Source organism: Pyrenophora tritici-repentis, chromosome 6 (genome assembly GCF_003171515.1).
Source record: "Pyrenophora tritici-repentis strain M4 chromosome 6, whole genome shotgun sequence".
NCBI lineage: Eukaryota > Fungi > Ascomycota > Dothideomycetes > Pleosporales > Pleosporaceae > Pyrenophora > Pyrenophora tritici-repentis.
Window position 1 is genome coordinate 2,953,816 of NC_089395.1, and position 13,931 is coordinate 2,967,746.

A 13,931-nucleotide genomic window follows, 5' to 3' on the forward strand; every position below is an offset into this window, starting at 1 on the left:
GGTACATGGATCACATAGACGACAATCATGCCCATAGAAAGACGGATAGAATAGAAACAATGACGAATCCCTCCCCATGATCAGCAAAGGATTCGCTTACCGACAGGTAAGCGGCGGAAGGGTCCGGGGCAACCGCTGACCCCCTCTCACCGCCATAAGTACTTATTACTCCTGATACCTTGCAACTCAACGTCGCACAACAACCACCAACTCCAAAACGCGCGTGCGAGATAACAAGCCAATGACGCCACCACCAAAAAAATACTACCAAACCATGTCGTCAACACACGACTCCACCCCGCAACCCTCCGCTCTCCCCGCGACCGACAGCACATCCACCTCCACCTCCACCACCCCCGACGCACTCCCACTGTCACACCCCACCCACCCAATAACACCACCACGCCCCCCTCTCCTCCGCCTCCGCCTCGACGACCTCTCCACCCCAGGAACAACAACATTCCTCCGCCTCGTCCACGCCACCCACGCCCTCACGCACGCCCTCAACACAGTCCTAACCCACCTCTACACCTCCCTCCCCACCTCCAGCATCCCCGCCACCCGCTCCGTCACCCTCGTCCTCCGCGCCATGGACGGCGTAGCCTACACCACCGGCCTCTCCCTCGACGACGACCACAAAGAAATCCACTTCAACACAACCTACATCGAGGGAATCGCCCCCACGCGGCAAAAAGAGGAAATCATGGGCGTGCTCGTACATGAAATGGTGCATTGTTGGCAGCGAGATGCGTGTGGAACGGCTCCCAGTGGACTCATCGAGGGCGTGGCCGATTGGGTTCGGTTGAAAGCGGGACTTGCGCCGCCGCATTGGAAGAGACGGGCGGATTGTAAGTGGGATGCTGGGTATGAGCGTACGGCGTATTTTCTGGAGTGGCTGGAGGGCGAGTGTGGGAAGGATGTTGTGAGGAGGGTTAATGAGAGGTTGGGGGTGGGGGAGTATTGTGAGGGGGCGTTTTGGGTGGGGTGTTGTGGGGAGAGGGTGGAAAAGCTGTGGGCGAGGTATCGGAGGAGTTTGGGGTGTGAGGAGCCGGGGCATGGGAAGGATGGAAAAGATGGAAAAGATGGAGAGGGAGATGAGGGTGAGGGTAAGGGCGAGGAGAAAGAGGGCAAGGAAGGAGAGGATTGAATAGAGGGAACACGGCTCGGTGGTGGTGATGTACTAACTATCTAACATAATAAACTGCTCACTAGAGACTCTAACCCGTCACTTCTTCTTCCCCCCCACCACCCGTCTTCGGCATAACAACCACCTTCTTCCCCGCCGTCTTAACAGGCACTACGCCCTTTGCTTGCTTCCCCGCAACCGCCCCCCTCGTCTTCTCCTTCTCCCTCTTCTCCCCCTTCCTCCTCTCCTTCTCCACCTTCTCCCTCTCAGCCTTCTGCCTCTCCTCCACCCTCTTCTTCTCCTTCACCACTATCTCCCTCTCAGCCTTCTCCCTCGCCTCACACTGCTCCTTCACATTCCGCAAACGCTTCTGTTCAGCATCCGCCTCAGCGCGCCTCGCTTTCTCAACCAGTTTAGCATGGTCAGCTAGATCTTTCGCGCGTTTCTTGGCAGCGTCCTGCTGTTCCGTCGCCGCCTTCTTGCTTTTCTGGTCGGAGGAGTATTCGAGTGCTTGTTTGCGCTCACGGCGGGAGGAGAGATGCGGGAGGTTGGGATGAGCTTTTTCGGCTGCTTGGGCGGAGGGGGAGGCGGTTTGTTGGGGTTTGTGCGGGGTTTTTGAGGCTTTTTTCGGGGGGTTTAGAGTGTGGAAGGCGGGGAGGGGAAGTTGGTGTTGTTGGCTTTGGACAGGCTCTTTGACTGGTTTTCTGATGATTGGTTGGGATTTGGGCGTGGGGTTTGGGAGTATCCGGCGGGAGTCTGATGTGGGTGGTTTGGGACTTGCCTGATGCTGGCTGGCGTTGGTAGCTACGGGGAGTCATCGAGGAGTACCATGTGGTTGTTCGGGGGTCTGGGGGGTGTTGGTTGATATTGGTTGATACTGAGCGAATTTTGGATGTCTTCTCTTGTTGTTTCGGTGTTGCCGAGTGGTTGATCATATTAGGTCCTGCTGGGTACATTCTCGCAGGCACCTCTTGTTGCCCGGGGGTTTGTGGGTGTTGATTGATATTGCTCACTATCGGGTGCAACCTGAGTTTCCTCTCCTGTTGCTTCTCAGGAATTCCCACACGATGGTTTATATCAGGCGCCGCTGGATGCTTCTCGTGATTCCCTTCTTGTTGCTTTGTCGGAGTTGCTTTCTGCTGGCTTCCGCAAGCTCCCTCATAAGCAGCTTTGGTGTTCTGTGGAGTTCTTACTCCCTCAAAGGGAGGCTGAAGTTTGTGCTCACCATCCACCTTCTTGTCGGCAGCTACGGGCTGAGCTGTCCGCTTTCCCATGAGCCTGAAGATGCCGCTTTCTTTCTTGTCTTTAGCATCCTTTCCCTTCTTTTCCCCTACATTGGCAGCTTTGGTCGGGACCTTTTCTGCATTTCCCACTTTTGGATCCGTAGTCTTTTGGGAGTGACTCTCAGGTTTGGCCAGCGACTTCCCCACTACACCCTGCTTACTCTGCTCTTCCCTGGGAGATTGGTGTTTTAAGGTTGGATGTTTGACACTCGAGGCTACGTTTGTAGGTTTTGGCTGAGGCCTTGGTGTTTGGGCTGCCTTTGGATCAGCTGCCATTGGGGGCAGATGTACGGGATAGGCGGTGGGTGTCCCTATTGTACCTTGCTCTTCCCTGACGCAGGCACTTGTGGTGCTAAATGATGCCCTTTATGCTCTCCCTGCCTTTTGGCAGCCTCAGCTTGCGGCTGATCTGACACGACAGCTTTCTTATCTGATCCAGTCTGGAAAAGACCCGCCACCTTGCTCCTTTTTCCTTTCTCTCCCGAATTATCCGGTTGCTCTGCTAGCTTTTGCTCGACGTTCCCTTGTACCTTTGTAGCAGTTGGCTCTGGTTTGACAGTTTTCTTATCCGCTCTAGCCCCAAAGAAACCTCCCATCATACCCTGTTTACCCTTATCTTCTGCGGCAATTTGCTGCTCTATTGGCTTCTGTTTGTCCGTTTCTTCCGGCTTCCCAGATTGTGGATTGGACTTCTCAGCTTCCGTGGTTTTCTTGTTTGCACCAGTCTTGAAGAGGCTCCCCATTCTGTTTCCCTTGCTCTTTTCTTCTGCGGCGTCGTTCGTCTTTGGAGCCTTCTCTTTGGATTTATCCACTGCCTTAGCAGCTTTTGCCTTTGGATTGCCCGTGTCGGCGGGTCTCTTGCCTACTTCGGTGTGGACGGGACTCCCTATCATGCTCTTCTTGCCTTTGTCGTTCATGTTAGTCTGCCTCTCCTCCAGCTTCTGCTCGATTTTCGCTCCCCCAATAGGTTGCTGTTTCAACGGGTTATGCCTAAGAAACTCTGCCTCGACAGCTTTTCGCCTTGCTTCCTCCTCGGTGACTCTCGTGGCGTAGGGATTATTGGTCAAGACGACCTCTTGTAAATTACTTCCTGCAGACTGAGTGCGAGACATCGGATCGCCAGTCGCGTGCTGTTTCGCAGTATGCGTTGGTGACTAGTAAGCATTGGCGTAGGCTAAGGACTCGTTCTTCTTCGCCGCTTGGATATTTACGTCTCTTGCTGGGACACCGTGTTTTACATTATTGCCGGAGATGGGTTTATGATTTCCGAGATTATCATCCTTATTGCTCGTCTGAACAGATTGCTTGTTGATCCCCTGGACATGTGCTCCATCTGCAACACTCACCACTGGTTCGTTATAAATCTGATGCGGAGAGGCAGGTCTTCTTCCGGCACCCTGGAGATTGGCTTCATCTGCAACGCTCCCAATCAGACGATCACGGGTCTGATGTGGAATTCCATGTGGAACATGATTTGAACTATGATGCGGAGTCTGAAATGGAGTCTGAAGCGTAGCTTCCATCAGGGTCCGATGAGGAGCTTGGATTGGAGTCCGATGAGAAGTCTGAGGCGGAGCATGATGCGGAGCCTGGAATGGAGCCTGCAGTGTAGCCTGTCATGGAGTCTGGAGTGGATCCTGGTGCGCCCTCGGCCTTGGACCTGTCTTAGGAGTTCCAAATCTCCCGCTATTCCGAAGAATGGCATCATTACCAGTAGCATGCCTAGCGTCCATAGTTCCAGATCCGCTATGACTACCAATATGCGCATGCGATGACGTTCCCGTAACCCCAAGAGTACTAGGCTGTTGGATGACATGAGGCGAGCTTGAATGAGGTGTATCTTTGGCGGGAGATGACGAATGTTGAATGTCCGGTTTGGTATGACCGGAGGGAGATAGCAAATTCCGAGTTTCCGCTTTCGCGTGACTCGAAGGAGATGGCGAGTGCCCAGATCTGGTGTGGTGAGAAGTCGATTGCGAATGCTCCGTGTTAGTGTGGTGGGAGGAGGAATTGTGTAGAGTGTCGGCTTGTGACCCCCTGCCAAATAATTGCGCAGTCATAGTGTTAGTTCGCCAGAAGTTGGTTGTGTGGTATTGGCTCCTCGTGTGCTAGAAGATGAGTGCGTATGCTCTGTCCCTGTGGTCCTAGAAGTTGAGCGCATATGATCAACCTTCAAGTTGCTGTGCGATGGGTTTGAAGCATCAGCCTCTAGTTTCCTGGTAGATGTTGGAGCAGTCTTAGCGTCCATGTTACCAGGTATCGGATGCGTGTTACTGGATCCCGATTTGCCTGAGGATGAATTTTGCATATTCTCCGCTCCTGTGTGGCGGGGAAGGTTGTCGGTATCTGCAGGATGTGATGCAGGAGTATGACTTGCAGCTGCTGGGCTTGGATTTTGGTCACCAGGGGATTGCTGGTTTAGTTTATCGTTCGCTTTTACCCCATACGTCTTGGAAAGCCACGAAGAACTCTTACTCTTAGAAGACTGCTCAGCCTTAGTTTTAACGTGATCCGCGGCTTGAACATTCGATTCTGGAGTATGATTTGCGGCAAGTCCGTCAATCTTTGCTGCATCTTGTGGCTTCGGATGGCTCGTATCTATCGCAACGGTCTTATGAGCTTGTGAAGCTTTCGTGTTGCTGGAAGATGAGTGCGATGTATTGATGTCTGTGTGATCAGAGATAACAGCCTGCGCTTTTGAGTTACCAACGGCAGCAGATTCGTGTGGGTGATCTGAGACCGGTGGTTTGGGATGGCTTGTCGCATCTACACCGATCGTGCTGCGGGATTGCGAAACTCTCACGCCGCTGGAGGTGTGTTGCTTAGTCTCGTGCTTGACTTCACTATGCTCCTCAAACTTGACTTCCTTCTTCTTCTCATGCTTGACCTCCTCGTGCTTGACTTCACTGTGCTCATCATGTTTAAAGTCCCTCTTCCTCTCATGCTTGACTTCCCCATGACTGCGGTCATGCGAGTCCGGAGCAGCTTCCACAGATAACTGATTGGAAGCTTCCGAGTGTGGTACCTTCGGTTGACTGGATTCGTTCACATTGCGCGTCCGATGACGACGCGACTCTTTCGTCTTGCTGGAATCTGAGACTTTAGTCCTTTTAATATGAATCGACGCACCCGGTACCTTTATCTTACTGACAGTGGTGGTGCTCTTCATCCCCCTCTGTGACTTGGAGACGGCTTCGTGGAGGGCCTCGTGCTTATTCCTATTTGCTCCTCCGCTGCTGGCGACAGGTTGCTCGTCACCTGTGTCTTCATCAGACCCTTCCTCGGCTTTCTTAGCCCCTTTCTTCGATTTTAAATTCTTCCCCTTGCTCTGTTTCTTAGTTTCAGAGTTTGGGGGTTCTCCACGAGGAGCTGGACCTGGATGACCCATCGGTGGTCCATAGCCCGGATACCCGACTGGGTGGAAGTGACGGACATAGCCCCCTTGAGGAAAGCTACCTGGAGATAGACCCGGATGACCTTGTGGTTGGGAATTTCCATGCGCTACAACTGGTCCATGATGTGCCGGATCGTTGTGTGTCTTCTTATCTGCTGGGTGCGCTTGTCGGACAGGCATTTTTGGCAATGTATCGTCCTCTGAACCATGCAAATCTGGCTTTGCTCCATCTTCCCTGGCCTTTTCTTTGATAGCCCGTTTCTCCTGTCGATGGGCAGTCTCTTGAAGTCTCAAATCAGCATTGGCTTGCACTTGGAGTTCCATGGCCCGCTTAGCTTCTTTCTCTTGACTGCGGGTTTCCAACTCCAACGTCGTCAGTTCCTTGCGGTGTGCCAGTTCTTGGGATCTAACTTCCGCTCGGTTTTGGAAGCGTTAGGCCTCTATCGACAACTTTGTGACTTTCTCTCCTTTTTGGAATTCGTGTCGTTTAGATTCTAGCGCTTGGCAATGTGCAGACTCTTCAGCTTTGTGGTCTATTCAGTTGCTCTCCTTTGCTGCCCGTAACTCTATGTCATTTGCCTTTATTTCTTTCATGATGCCATGTTCTTTTTCTTGTTTCTCTGCTTTGAGGGCTGCCTTTTGCTCTTTCAGCTCCATATCATCCTGCATCTTTGCAGCCTGGAACTCTGCATCTCTCTCTTCCCTTTCCCTCCTAGTCGCTAGGCCTCTCTCTCGTTCCTCATCCCTACGAGTGTCTCATTCTTCTTGTCGTTGTCGATTGATCTCTCTCTCATTGTCTCGCTGTTGGTCACGTTGCTGACGTTCAGCCGCTTTTCGTTCGACTTTCTCCAGCAACTCTTGCTGCTTTCTCTCGTCTTTTTATCGCTCGGCTTCCTGTCGATCTTCTTCCTGAATTTGCCACGCCTCTTCAGCCCTCCTAGCTGCTATGTCGACGTTTCTTCGTGCCTCTTCATCGGCGATACTCTGCTGTTCTTCTTCCTTAGCCTTGCGCGCTTCTAGAGCCTGGAGTTTAGATTGCTCCTGCGCCGCATGAATTCCCTTTTCATAGGCAGCTTGAGCTGTCTGAAGTGTGCACGGTACTTGCTCATCGACCTCTTCTTCCTGATATTCTTCCCTTGCTTGCGCGGTCTCAAATACTCGCCGTCGCGCATTCGCAGCCCGTTGCTGTTTTCCCTCTTCGAAATCTAGCTTTGCCGCCTCAAGTTCTTCTTCCTCTTCTCATATTTGCTGTTGGCGCACCCACATGAGATCTTGTCGTGTCTCTCTATGTTGTGCATATAGCTGGAGAGCTTCTTCCTCTGCCGCTATTTCTTCTTGTCTCTGCTTCTCTTTCAAATGGCTGAGAAATCGCCGTCGCTGCGCAAATTCAGTGTTGATTTCTAGGTTCTCAAGTGATGCCGTTGGACTTTGCACTTCTTGCCATACTTGGGGGTTTCTTTGCTCCGTCGTTATTGTATTCGTATCTACGTTCATCAGGGGAAAGCGCTGCTCTTCTGATTCGCGCATATTTGATGTTAGCTCCGGCCGGCGCATCGCTATCTCTGGCCGATGATTCTCCGCCTCGTATGCTCTAGTTTCACTCTCCCCGTTGTGATAGTCAGCCGAGTACTCAGATTTATCGTCAAAGTTGGACTCGGGGAAATCCAAGTCGGTTGCAGTATCAGGCTCAGAAGAAGGTACTGCTGCCCTTGGAAATCCTTGTGCGGCCTGTATATTCTGCAATCTCACATCTCGCCCTTCCGGGGGCTGCCGTGAAAAGGCTTGCTCAAGCTCCCGTTGACCATTTTGCTGTGGGTAGCAATCGTTGGTTGGCTGAGCCTGGAGCTCTTGCTCATGACGTACATCATCAGCCTCAATTCGTTGGTCCTGGTCGAAAATATCTTTTTGCGTGTGACTTTGGCTTCGGGACGCGGATGCTTGTTGATCTATATAGCGGTCTTGGTGGATTTTTATGACAAGATTTGGTGTCTGATTTGCCGGTGCAGCTTCTGCGACTTTGTTGGGCGCATATAAAACTTTTTGGTTATAGGTTATGCCGGAGGGCTGGTGCTGTTGTTCTTGGAGATGAACACTCTCTGCATCTACCATGCTCTCAGCACTGCTACTATATTCGCTGCCGTATTCGCTGTGGACGTCCTCGGTTCGGTGGTCGCTGTCATAAGTAACGCCCGTCTCACTACGGGCGTCCTCAGTTCCGCGGTCGCTGTCGTAAAATGACCCCCTCTCACTGTGGAAGTCCTCAGTTCTGTGATTGCTCTCGTAGAAACTCCCCTTCTCACTGCGATCCATAGTATCGGACCCAACATCTCCCCCTGTCTCGCTCATATCGCTACCATCGCTTTCCTCGTCGGAATATTCGCCCCCGTGCTCGCATCGATCAGATGTTTCGCTCGTATCTCTATGTTGCGTGTCTTGTATTCCATCACCCAGTTTGTTTCTGGAGTCTGCAACACGCATTCCAGGCAAGCCATTATCGTGGACCCCGGTAACCCTAGGGCTATTGGTGGACATGGTAGGGTTCTGGTCTAGTATATGTGTTGGTATATTGTCGTTGTGAACAAGTATGATTGCTACGTGTTGGTGGGTGGAACAGTGAGTTATCAGGCCTGCCTGAGTTGACAAACTATTTTCGGAATGGTAGTGTATGAGGGAAGTGGAGAGAGCGTGGCAGAGACGGCCACGTCTATAGATTATATACTGGGATTGTTGGAAGTACCGCTTCCATGTGGGAGCGTGAAGAGTTTGTCCGTGTCACGGCCTTGATTTTAGCTGTCGCTATGTGAAGTAGTGTGTTCTGCACATGTACGGGGAATTCTAGAGATGTGAACTCTTCACTCACGTCTTCTTACTGTAATCATCTATGCATGGAACCTACAACTTATGCACAATGCCAACCGCTCGATCTCTGGTAATATATATTGAATGTTCCTCTGGATCTTTGGAAGCGCGATATCTTGAACGTATGACGTGGGGCGGTCGTTCGATCATACTCGATGTGATGAATCATGGATCACTACACAATGTTGAATGGGCCGACAATGCCAACAAGTAACGTTGACGTCGAAGCCATCAGAAAGGGCTGTTGCAGCATCATAAAGCCATCATAAATTCTGAGAATCCTGCTTGCTACCCACGCCAATTATTGATTGAAGAGTCGAAATCGATACAGCAGAAAGAGAAGAGGATGCGCAAAGAACTCCGTTTTGCGCCCCAACATTCCGCCAATTACACCATGCACAGCGCTACACATCAAGAATATCACGCGCGAAAGCAATAGACTCCATCTACGCCAAAGGCTTTGCACCTGCGAGCTGCCCAGCCTCCACAATAACAACATCTTTCATGGGCTGATCTGCCGCAGTCTGTGTATCCTCAATTATCCGTACAACATCCATGCCATCTAGGACTTCGCCGAAAACAACGTGTTTACCGTCTAGATGTGGGGTAGCGGCTGTGAGGATGAAGAATTGCGATCCATTGGTATTCGGACTGCGGGGGCGGGTTAGTAGAGATTCATTTCGAGTTGTTTGTATCGACTTACCCTGAGTTTGCCATACTCAATAGACCTGGATGTGTATGCCTTAGCTCGAAGTTTTCGTCGTCGAAGGATCGGTCGCCGAAGATACAGGTGCTGCCTGTTCCATTTCCGTTGAGGAAATCGCCGCCTTGGATCATGAAATCCTTGATCTATGTGACCGTTAGTCGAAGTTGATGAGAGGAGGGAGGTCCTGGACCAGGTGTGTTCCCAAGAATCCCGCATAGTGCTCGGAGCTCGAAGTAAAGCAGCGTCAAAGATAACTTACCACGCGATGAAAAGTACTGCCCTTGTATCCACCCTGTGAAGCCTCTCCGGTGCAGAACTGCCTGAAGTTTTCCGATGTTGCAGGAACGACATCAAGGAAGAGTTCCATTTGAATGCGGCCTATTGGTTCACCCCCGATCTCAACGTCAAAGTAAACGATTGGGTTATCTGGAGACCTGCGTGCTTTTACAGCTGCGCGCTGTCCACCCGCTGGTGACCTTGGAGAATCTACCGAGGCCTTCATATGTGACTTTTCCGGCTGCGTTGGCCGTGCCATGTCGTTGTAATCGCCGGCATTCTTTTCTTTGCTGCTTCCGCAACCCATGATTGGAAAGTGATGAAGTGCGTGTGGTTATTGGTTTGGGTGTTTGAAAGATGAAGTAAGAAAGGCTGAATGACGAATCAATGGATATCCCGTAGTTGGAAGCAGAGGGGTTTATGCATGGGAGCTGAGGTGCTGGCTAGGTTATATGCAGAGACAGAATATCGTCGTCAGCGGTCGGGAATGACGCACTTGCGGCGCGCTACATGCCAGCTAACGGCATCTAGGCTGTGCGGAGAGTCAGGGCTTTGGGAACAATGACATCATTGCATATACTTTTCTTTTGGCGGGTACGAATGCGATCCCCAGAACAATGCGCTTCGATGGAATTTCAGGTAGTTATCGAGACGATACGGCGTGAAAATGATAACCGAACCTCTCGTGTGTCGTGCACGACTCCACCGTATCGATCTACAAGTTCAAGCCCAAGCTGTAGTATAGGAGTGCGCTCTGAATAACGCCATGGATATTATTCGCCGCATCGTTTGCCTGATTCAGCTTGTCCCAAGGGGTACCAGGGTTGAAGTTCTTCCCCGCCGCAACAGTGAAGGTATCGTGGTCGTACAACAACAACGCTAGAGTGGCCACCACGACCGACCGCGAACCATTTTCCTTGTAAACCTGTTTTTTTGCGCGAAGATGCTGAGTTGATATTGGAATACTGATATTCACTATTCTAGAGTTAGCTCTACACCCCACCAACAGGACATAAACATACCAGTGGCGACTACCGTGTCAATGAACTTCACGGTTTCCTCGACGCTGAATTGCGCAGCAAAAGTCGCGCGCCGAAATCCCTGGCGATTCGCACTGTGGATCTTGGCAAAGCCGGCCAGGGTCTTTACGTCCTCGACGATGGCGGTTGGCGTGAAGCCCCCGGTGTATTCTTGCAGGATACCATCTTGTTCCACAACAGCGTTATGGATGTTGACGACTGACTCTATGACACTTTCCGCAGTGGGCCGAATAAGTAGTTGAGGCATGCAAAGCGCAAGCGCAGGAAGGAACAAAATAGGGAGTGCGAGATGCATGGCTTCGATTTCAAGGGAGTCTGCGACACGTCTTTTCGAGGTATTGAATTGGGGAGAGCGCAACACAGGATCAAAATCCAGTGGAGCATTGCTCTAACTACCCTCATATACACGTACCGAGTAGTTCGCATTCACACGTGTCGAGGTATTTTGGGCGATGCCGATCTGGCGGCGAGCTAGGAGTGATAGCAGTCTGCTACGGGAAGTTTGTTTTGCGGACCGGCAAATCATGGGAACTATGGATGTCAGTTGCAGGAGGCGAGACTGCTTTGAGGCAAGTACATTAGCTTTCTAGATCTGACGAATATGGCTATGGGCGCACACTGAGGAATATTGAGTATTGTGAGTAGAAAACATAAAAAAGACGAGCAGGCCAACTGTTTCGCAGAAAGTCTTACTAAGAGACTATATGGATAAGAGATAGTTCATCAAGTCTAAGATGCAAAGTGAAGGCGACATGAAACGCCGCGGAGATAGAATGACAAGAGTTTGACATGCCATGGCGAGACAGCTCTAAAGCATTTCGAAAACGTGGTCGACATGTGCAAGCTGCCTACAGAGGACGAAAACCGCCTTCTAGAACTAATGGGTTGTTGATAGAGATCTTTCGGGAACAATGCTGCATGTAAACAGCATTAGTGTATTCACTCCTTCTTCTGGTTAACTTCCATCTTCCAATTGCCACCACACGTCTTACTCTTGTCCCCCACGCATTTGTAATTACATTCTGTAGAATTCGACGAGGGCTTCAAAGTTTGTCCACAGTAGCACTCTCCGCCAACCTGAAGGCCATAGTACTCGTAGGTATCACAATAGGACTCGCATAAGTCAGGCGTCATTGCCGCCTGGTTATAAAACACTCGGTCAGATAGGATGCGATCGGCGGAATTGATATAGCAGCCCAGATGAACATATGGCTTCTTACGCCAATCTTGCAACTTTGTGAAGATATCCGGCTCTTGCTTAAGGAGTTCCGACTCTTTCTGGAGATCAGCTGTCGACTGTTGCTCGCGCTTGAGGAGTGACTGTTGAGTCGCAATGTTGGCGTCGCACTCTTTCTGGCGCTTAGAGCATTCTTCCTTGACATCCTCGCAGTCGCAGTCGGTGTTCGAAGCGTTGCCGGCCTGGCCGTGGAAAAGGATGGGTTGGTCGAAGACGATGTCGTTTGTGCAGGTACAAGAGCATGTTTCTTTATTCTGGGAGGGATCGGTGCACGTGAGTGAAGGGCGTGAACCTGATGATTTGTAAGCTTTGTGCAGTCAGTAAAGTGAATGTATCGAACCCTTACCGTTGTTGCACTGGTACGCAGTTCCCAAGAAAATCGAGAGAGTCGTACTTACTATGTTCCTTGACAAGAGCACATTAATATTCACAGGGTAAACCAGTCACGGGTTAAACCTTTGGTGGGCCCTCACAAGACACATGCGCCTTGGAGTCAACTACCACGATAACAAGAACTGTTATCGCCTTCGTCACGAAATTGAGAAGGTATCATGGTATATGTAAGTAATATCGATGCTTAGTAACAGATTTCCATAACGCAGGTTTATTGTGACAACAATATAAGTAAGCACACTCAAGGTACTATCCCTGCACCCTACATACTCAGTAAAACTACATTATTGACAATAGAATAGAAAAGGTATAACGAAGATGTATTTCTGAGCGTCTATGCAGCATATCGGATTCGCTGGTATTCGACAACCCCCACCGGTGTGGATAGCCTAGATGATAGCTGCCATACCAAAGCACCCCTTCCACCCAACAAACCACCCATTAAAACCGCCACTACAAAACCGCCACTTAACAAACCGCCCACAGCCCACCGCTTACAGCGAGCGGAAGCGAACTATGTCTAAGACCTTTATTGCCAACTGCAATTAGCCTTCCACTCGGTTGACGTTTGCTGGCCCGCAGCCAAATTAGGCGTACACCCATTTGTGTTCTGGTAGCAAGGATAATCCTACATATCCTGTGTCAGACTTGCTGTTTCCGTGAAGGGGCAAAGAACATGATGTAGAACGGAGGGTTAATATACCTTGCTGCATGACTGCCATTTACCCTGGTGTCGGCCATTGCCGACACATCTTCCATATCCATCCTGCATCTTCACGCAGTTCTTTTGGGTCTGGTGTTAGTGGGGTTTGCACGGTAGGGGTAGAGGGGGGGGGGGGGCTGTTGGTGGTAGACGTACAAAGTAGGCGAGCGAGCTGCCTGCGTACAGGGAGAGGATGGCAACGGTAAATAGTTTCATCTTGTCGAGTGAGGGTTTGATGGGCGATGGAAGGTTGGATGTTGATTTTCGGAGTCGGGATAATATACAACAAAAGGTCAAGATTGAACGAGTGCGTTGCCTGCAGATGTAGCAATGTTGTCACGTGAAGTGAATGATAGTGAAGCAATGTGTTCGACTTTGGGACAAAGCGCTCTGGTATAAATCCTCTTCTCCTGCTGATGCCAAGGTTGCAATTTCATCTCGTCCTGTACATTCACGTCTTGGTGTCTCTCCTCTCCGCAGCATCAAATTACTCGCTCAGATCGACCAAGACATTGTGTCCGCAAGTGCCAGCTTACTTGTGCAAAAAAGGGGGGTGTTGTGGACAAGGGGGGAGGAGAAGTGAACTGCACAAGCATGTTAGCCGCAACATCCAACCTGTTAAGCCAGGTATATCGCGTGGTGTTTGGAGCGTGTAAAGCATCTATCCGCATGCAAAATAACAGGGTAAAGTGTTCATGAACAATGCAAGACCGTTCGTGACTGTATGTAAGAAGTGTGGGGTAATTGCCGATGCAGAGAAGGAGAAGTAACTGTAGATTAGGGGGAAAGCCAAGTGCCGTACAGGCATATGGATGTAGTCTGGGTGCTCGACAGGTAAGACACAAAGTTGGTAATTACCCTGACAAGTGCTTACCGAAACCAGATAGCAGCGGAGTGGGGGTCGTGCGGAGATA

The 13,931-nt window shown here is 50.6% G+C and overlaps 8 protein-coding genes across 8 annotated transcripts; 1 reads left to right on the forward strand and 7 right to left on the reverse strand.

Moving 5' to 3' along the window:
- Positions 1-274: 274 nt before the first annotated feature.
- PtrM4_123550 (Periplasmic protein TonB) lies at positions 275-852 on the forward strand (the record flags this gene model as incomplete). Its single annotated transcript, XM_066108586.1, has 2 exons — positions 275-715; positions 769-852. 2 exons carry the CDS (start codon positions 275-277, stop codon positions 850-852), a joined length of 525 nt encoding a protein of 174 aa, XP_065961771.1.
- A 365-nt stretch (positions 853-1,217) lies between these two features.
- On the reverse strand, positions 1,218-3,521 carry PtrM4_123560 (TolA, Membrane protein involved in colicin uptake; the record flags this gene model as incomplete). Its single annotated transcript, XM_066108587.1, has 3 exons — positions 1,218-1,917; positions 1,955-2,667; positions 2,730-3,521. The coding sequence occupies 3 exons, from the start codon at positions 3,519-3,521 to the stop codon at positions 1,218-1,220; spliced, it is 2,205 nt and encodes a 734-aa protein (XP_065961772.1).
- A 944-nt stretch (positions 3,522-4,465) lies between these two features.
- On the reverse strand, positions 4,466-6,127 carry PtrM4_123570 (uncharacterized protein; the record flags this gene model as incomplete). The annotated part of the gene is made up of 1 exon (XM_066108588.1): positions 4,466-6,127. The coding sequence occupies one exon, from the start codon at positions 6,125-6,127 to the stop codon at positions 4,466-4,468; it is 1,662 nt and encodes a 553-aa protein (XP_065961773.1).
- Positions 6,128-6,340: 213 nt separating this feature from the next.
- On the reverse strand, positions 6,341-6,472 carry PtrM4_123580 (uncharacterized protein; the record flags this gene model as incomplete). The annotated part of the gene is made up of 1 exon (XM_066108589.1): positions 6,341-6,472. One exon carries the CDS (start codon positions 6,470-6,472, stop codon positions 6,341-6,343), a length of 132 nt encoding a protein of 43 aa, XP_065961774.1.
- Positions 6,473-6,682: 210 nt separating this feature from the next.
- On the reverse strand, positions 6,683-8,335 carry PtrM4_123590 (TolA, Membrane protein involved in colicin uptake; the record flags this gene model as incomplete). Its single annotated transcript, XM_001935579.1, has 2 exons — positions 6,683-7,012; positions 7,064-8,335. 2 exons carry the CDS (start codon positions 8,333-8,335, stop codon positions 6,683-6,685), a joined length of 1,602 nt encoding a protein of 533 aa, XP_001935614.1.
- Positions 8,336-9,108: 773 nt separating this feature from the next.
- On the reverse strand, positions 9,109-9,951 carry PtrM4_123600 (PpiB, Peptidyl-prolyl cis-trans isomerase (rotamase); the record flags this gene model as incomplete). The annotated part of the gene is made up of 3 exons (XM_001935580.1): positions 9,109-9,313; positions 9,366-9,511; positions 9,628-9,951. 3 exons carry the CDS (start codon positions 9,949-9,951, stop codon positions 9,109-9,111), a joined length of 675 nt encoding a protein of 224 aa, XP_001935615.1.
- Positions 9,952-10,359: 408 nt separating this feature from the next.
- PtrM4_123610 (HsbA domain containing protein) lies at positions 10,360-10,979 on the reverse strand (the record flags this gene model as incomplete). The annotated part of the gene is made up of 2 exons (XM_001935581.1): positions 10,360-10,619; positions 10,667-10,979. 2 exons carry the CDS (start codon positions 10,977-10,979, stop codon positions 10,360-10,362), a joined length of 573 nt encoding a protein of 190 aa, XP_001935616.1.
- A 644-nt stretch (positions 10,980-11,623) lies between these two features.
- On the reverse strand, positions 11,624-13,233 carry PtrM4_123620 (WSC domain containing protein; the record flags this gene model as incomplete). The annotated part of the gene is made up of 3 exons (XM_066108590.1): positions 11,624-12,213; positions 13,041-13,107; positions 13,174-13,233. The coding sequence occupies 3 exons, from the start codon at positions 13,231-13,233 to the stop codon at positions 11,624-11,626; spliced, it is 717 nt and encodes a 238-aa protein (XP_065961775.1).
- Positions 13,234-13,931: the final 698 nt, after the last annotated feature.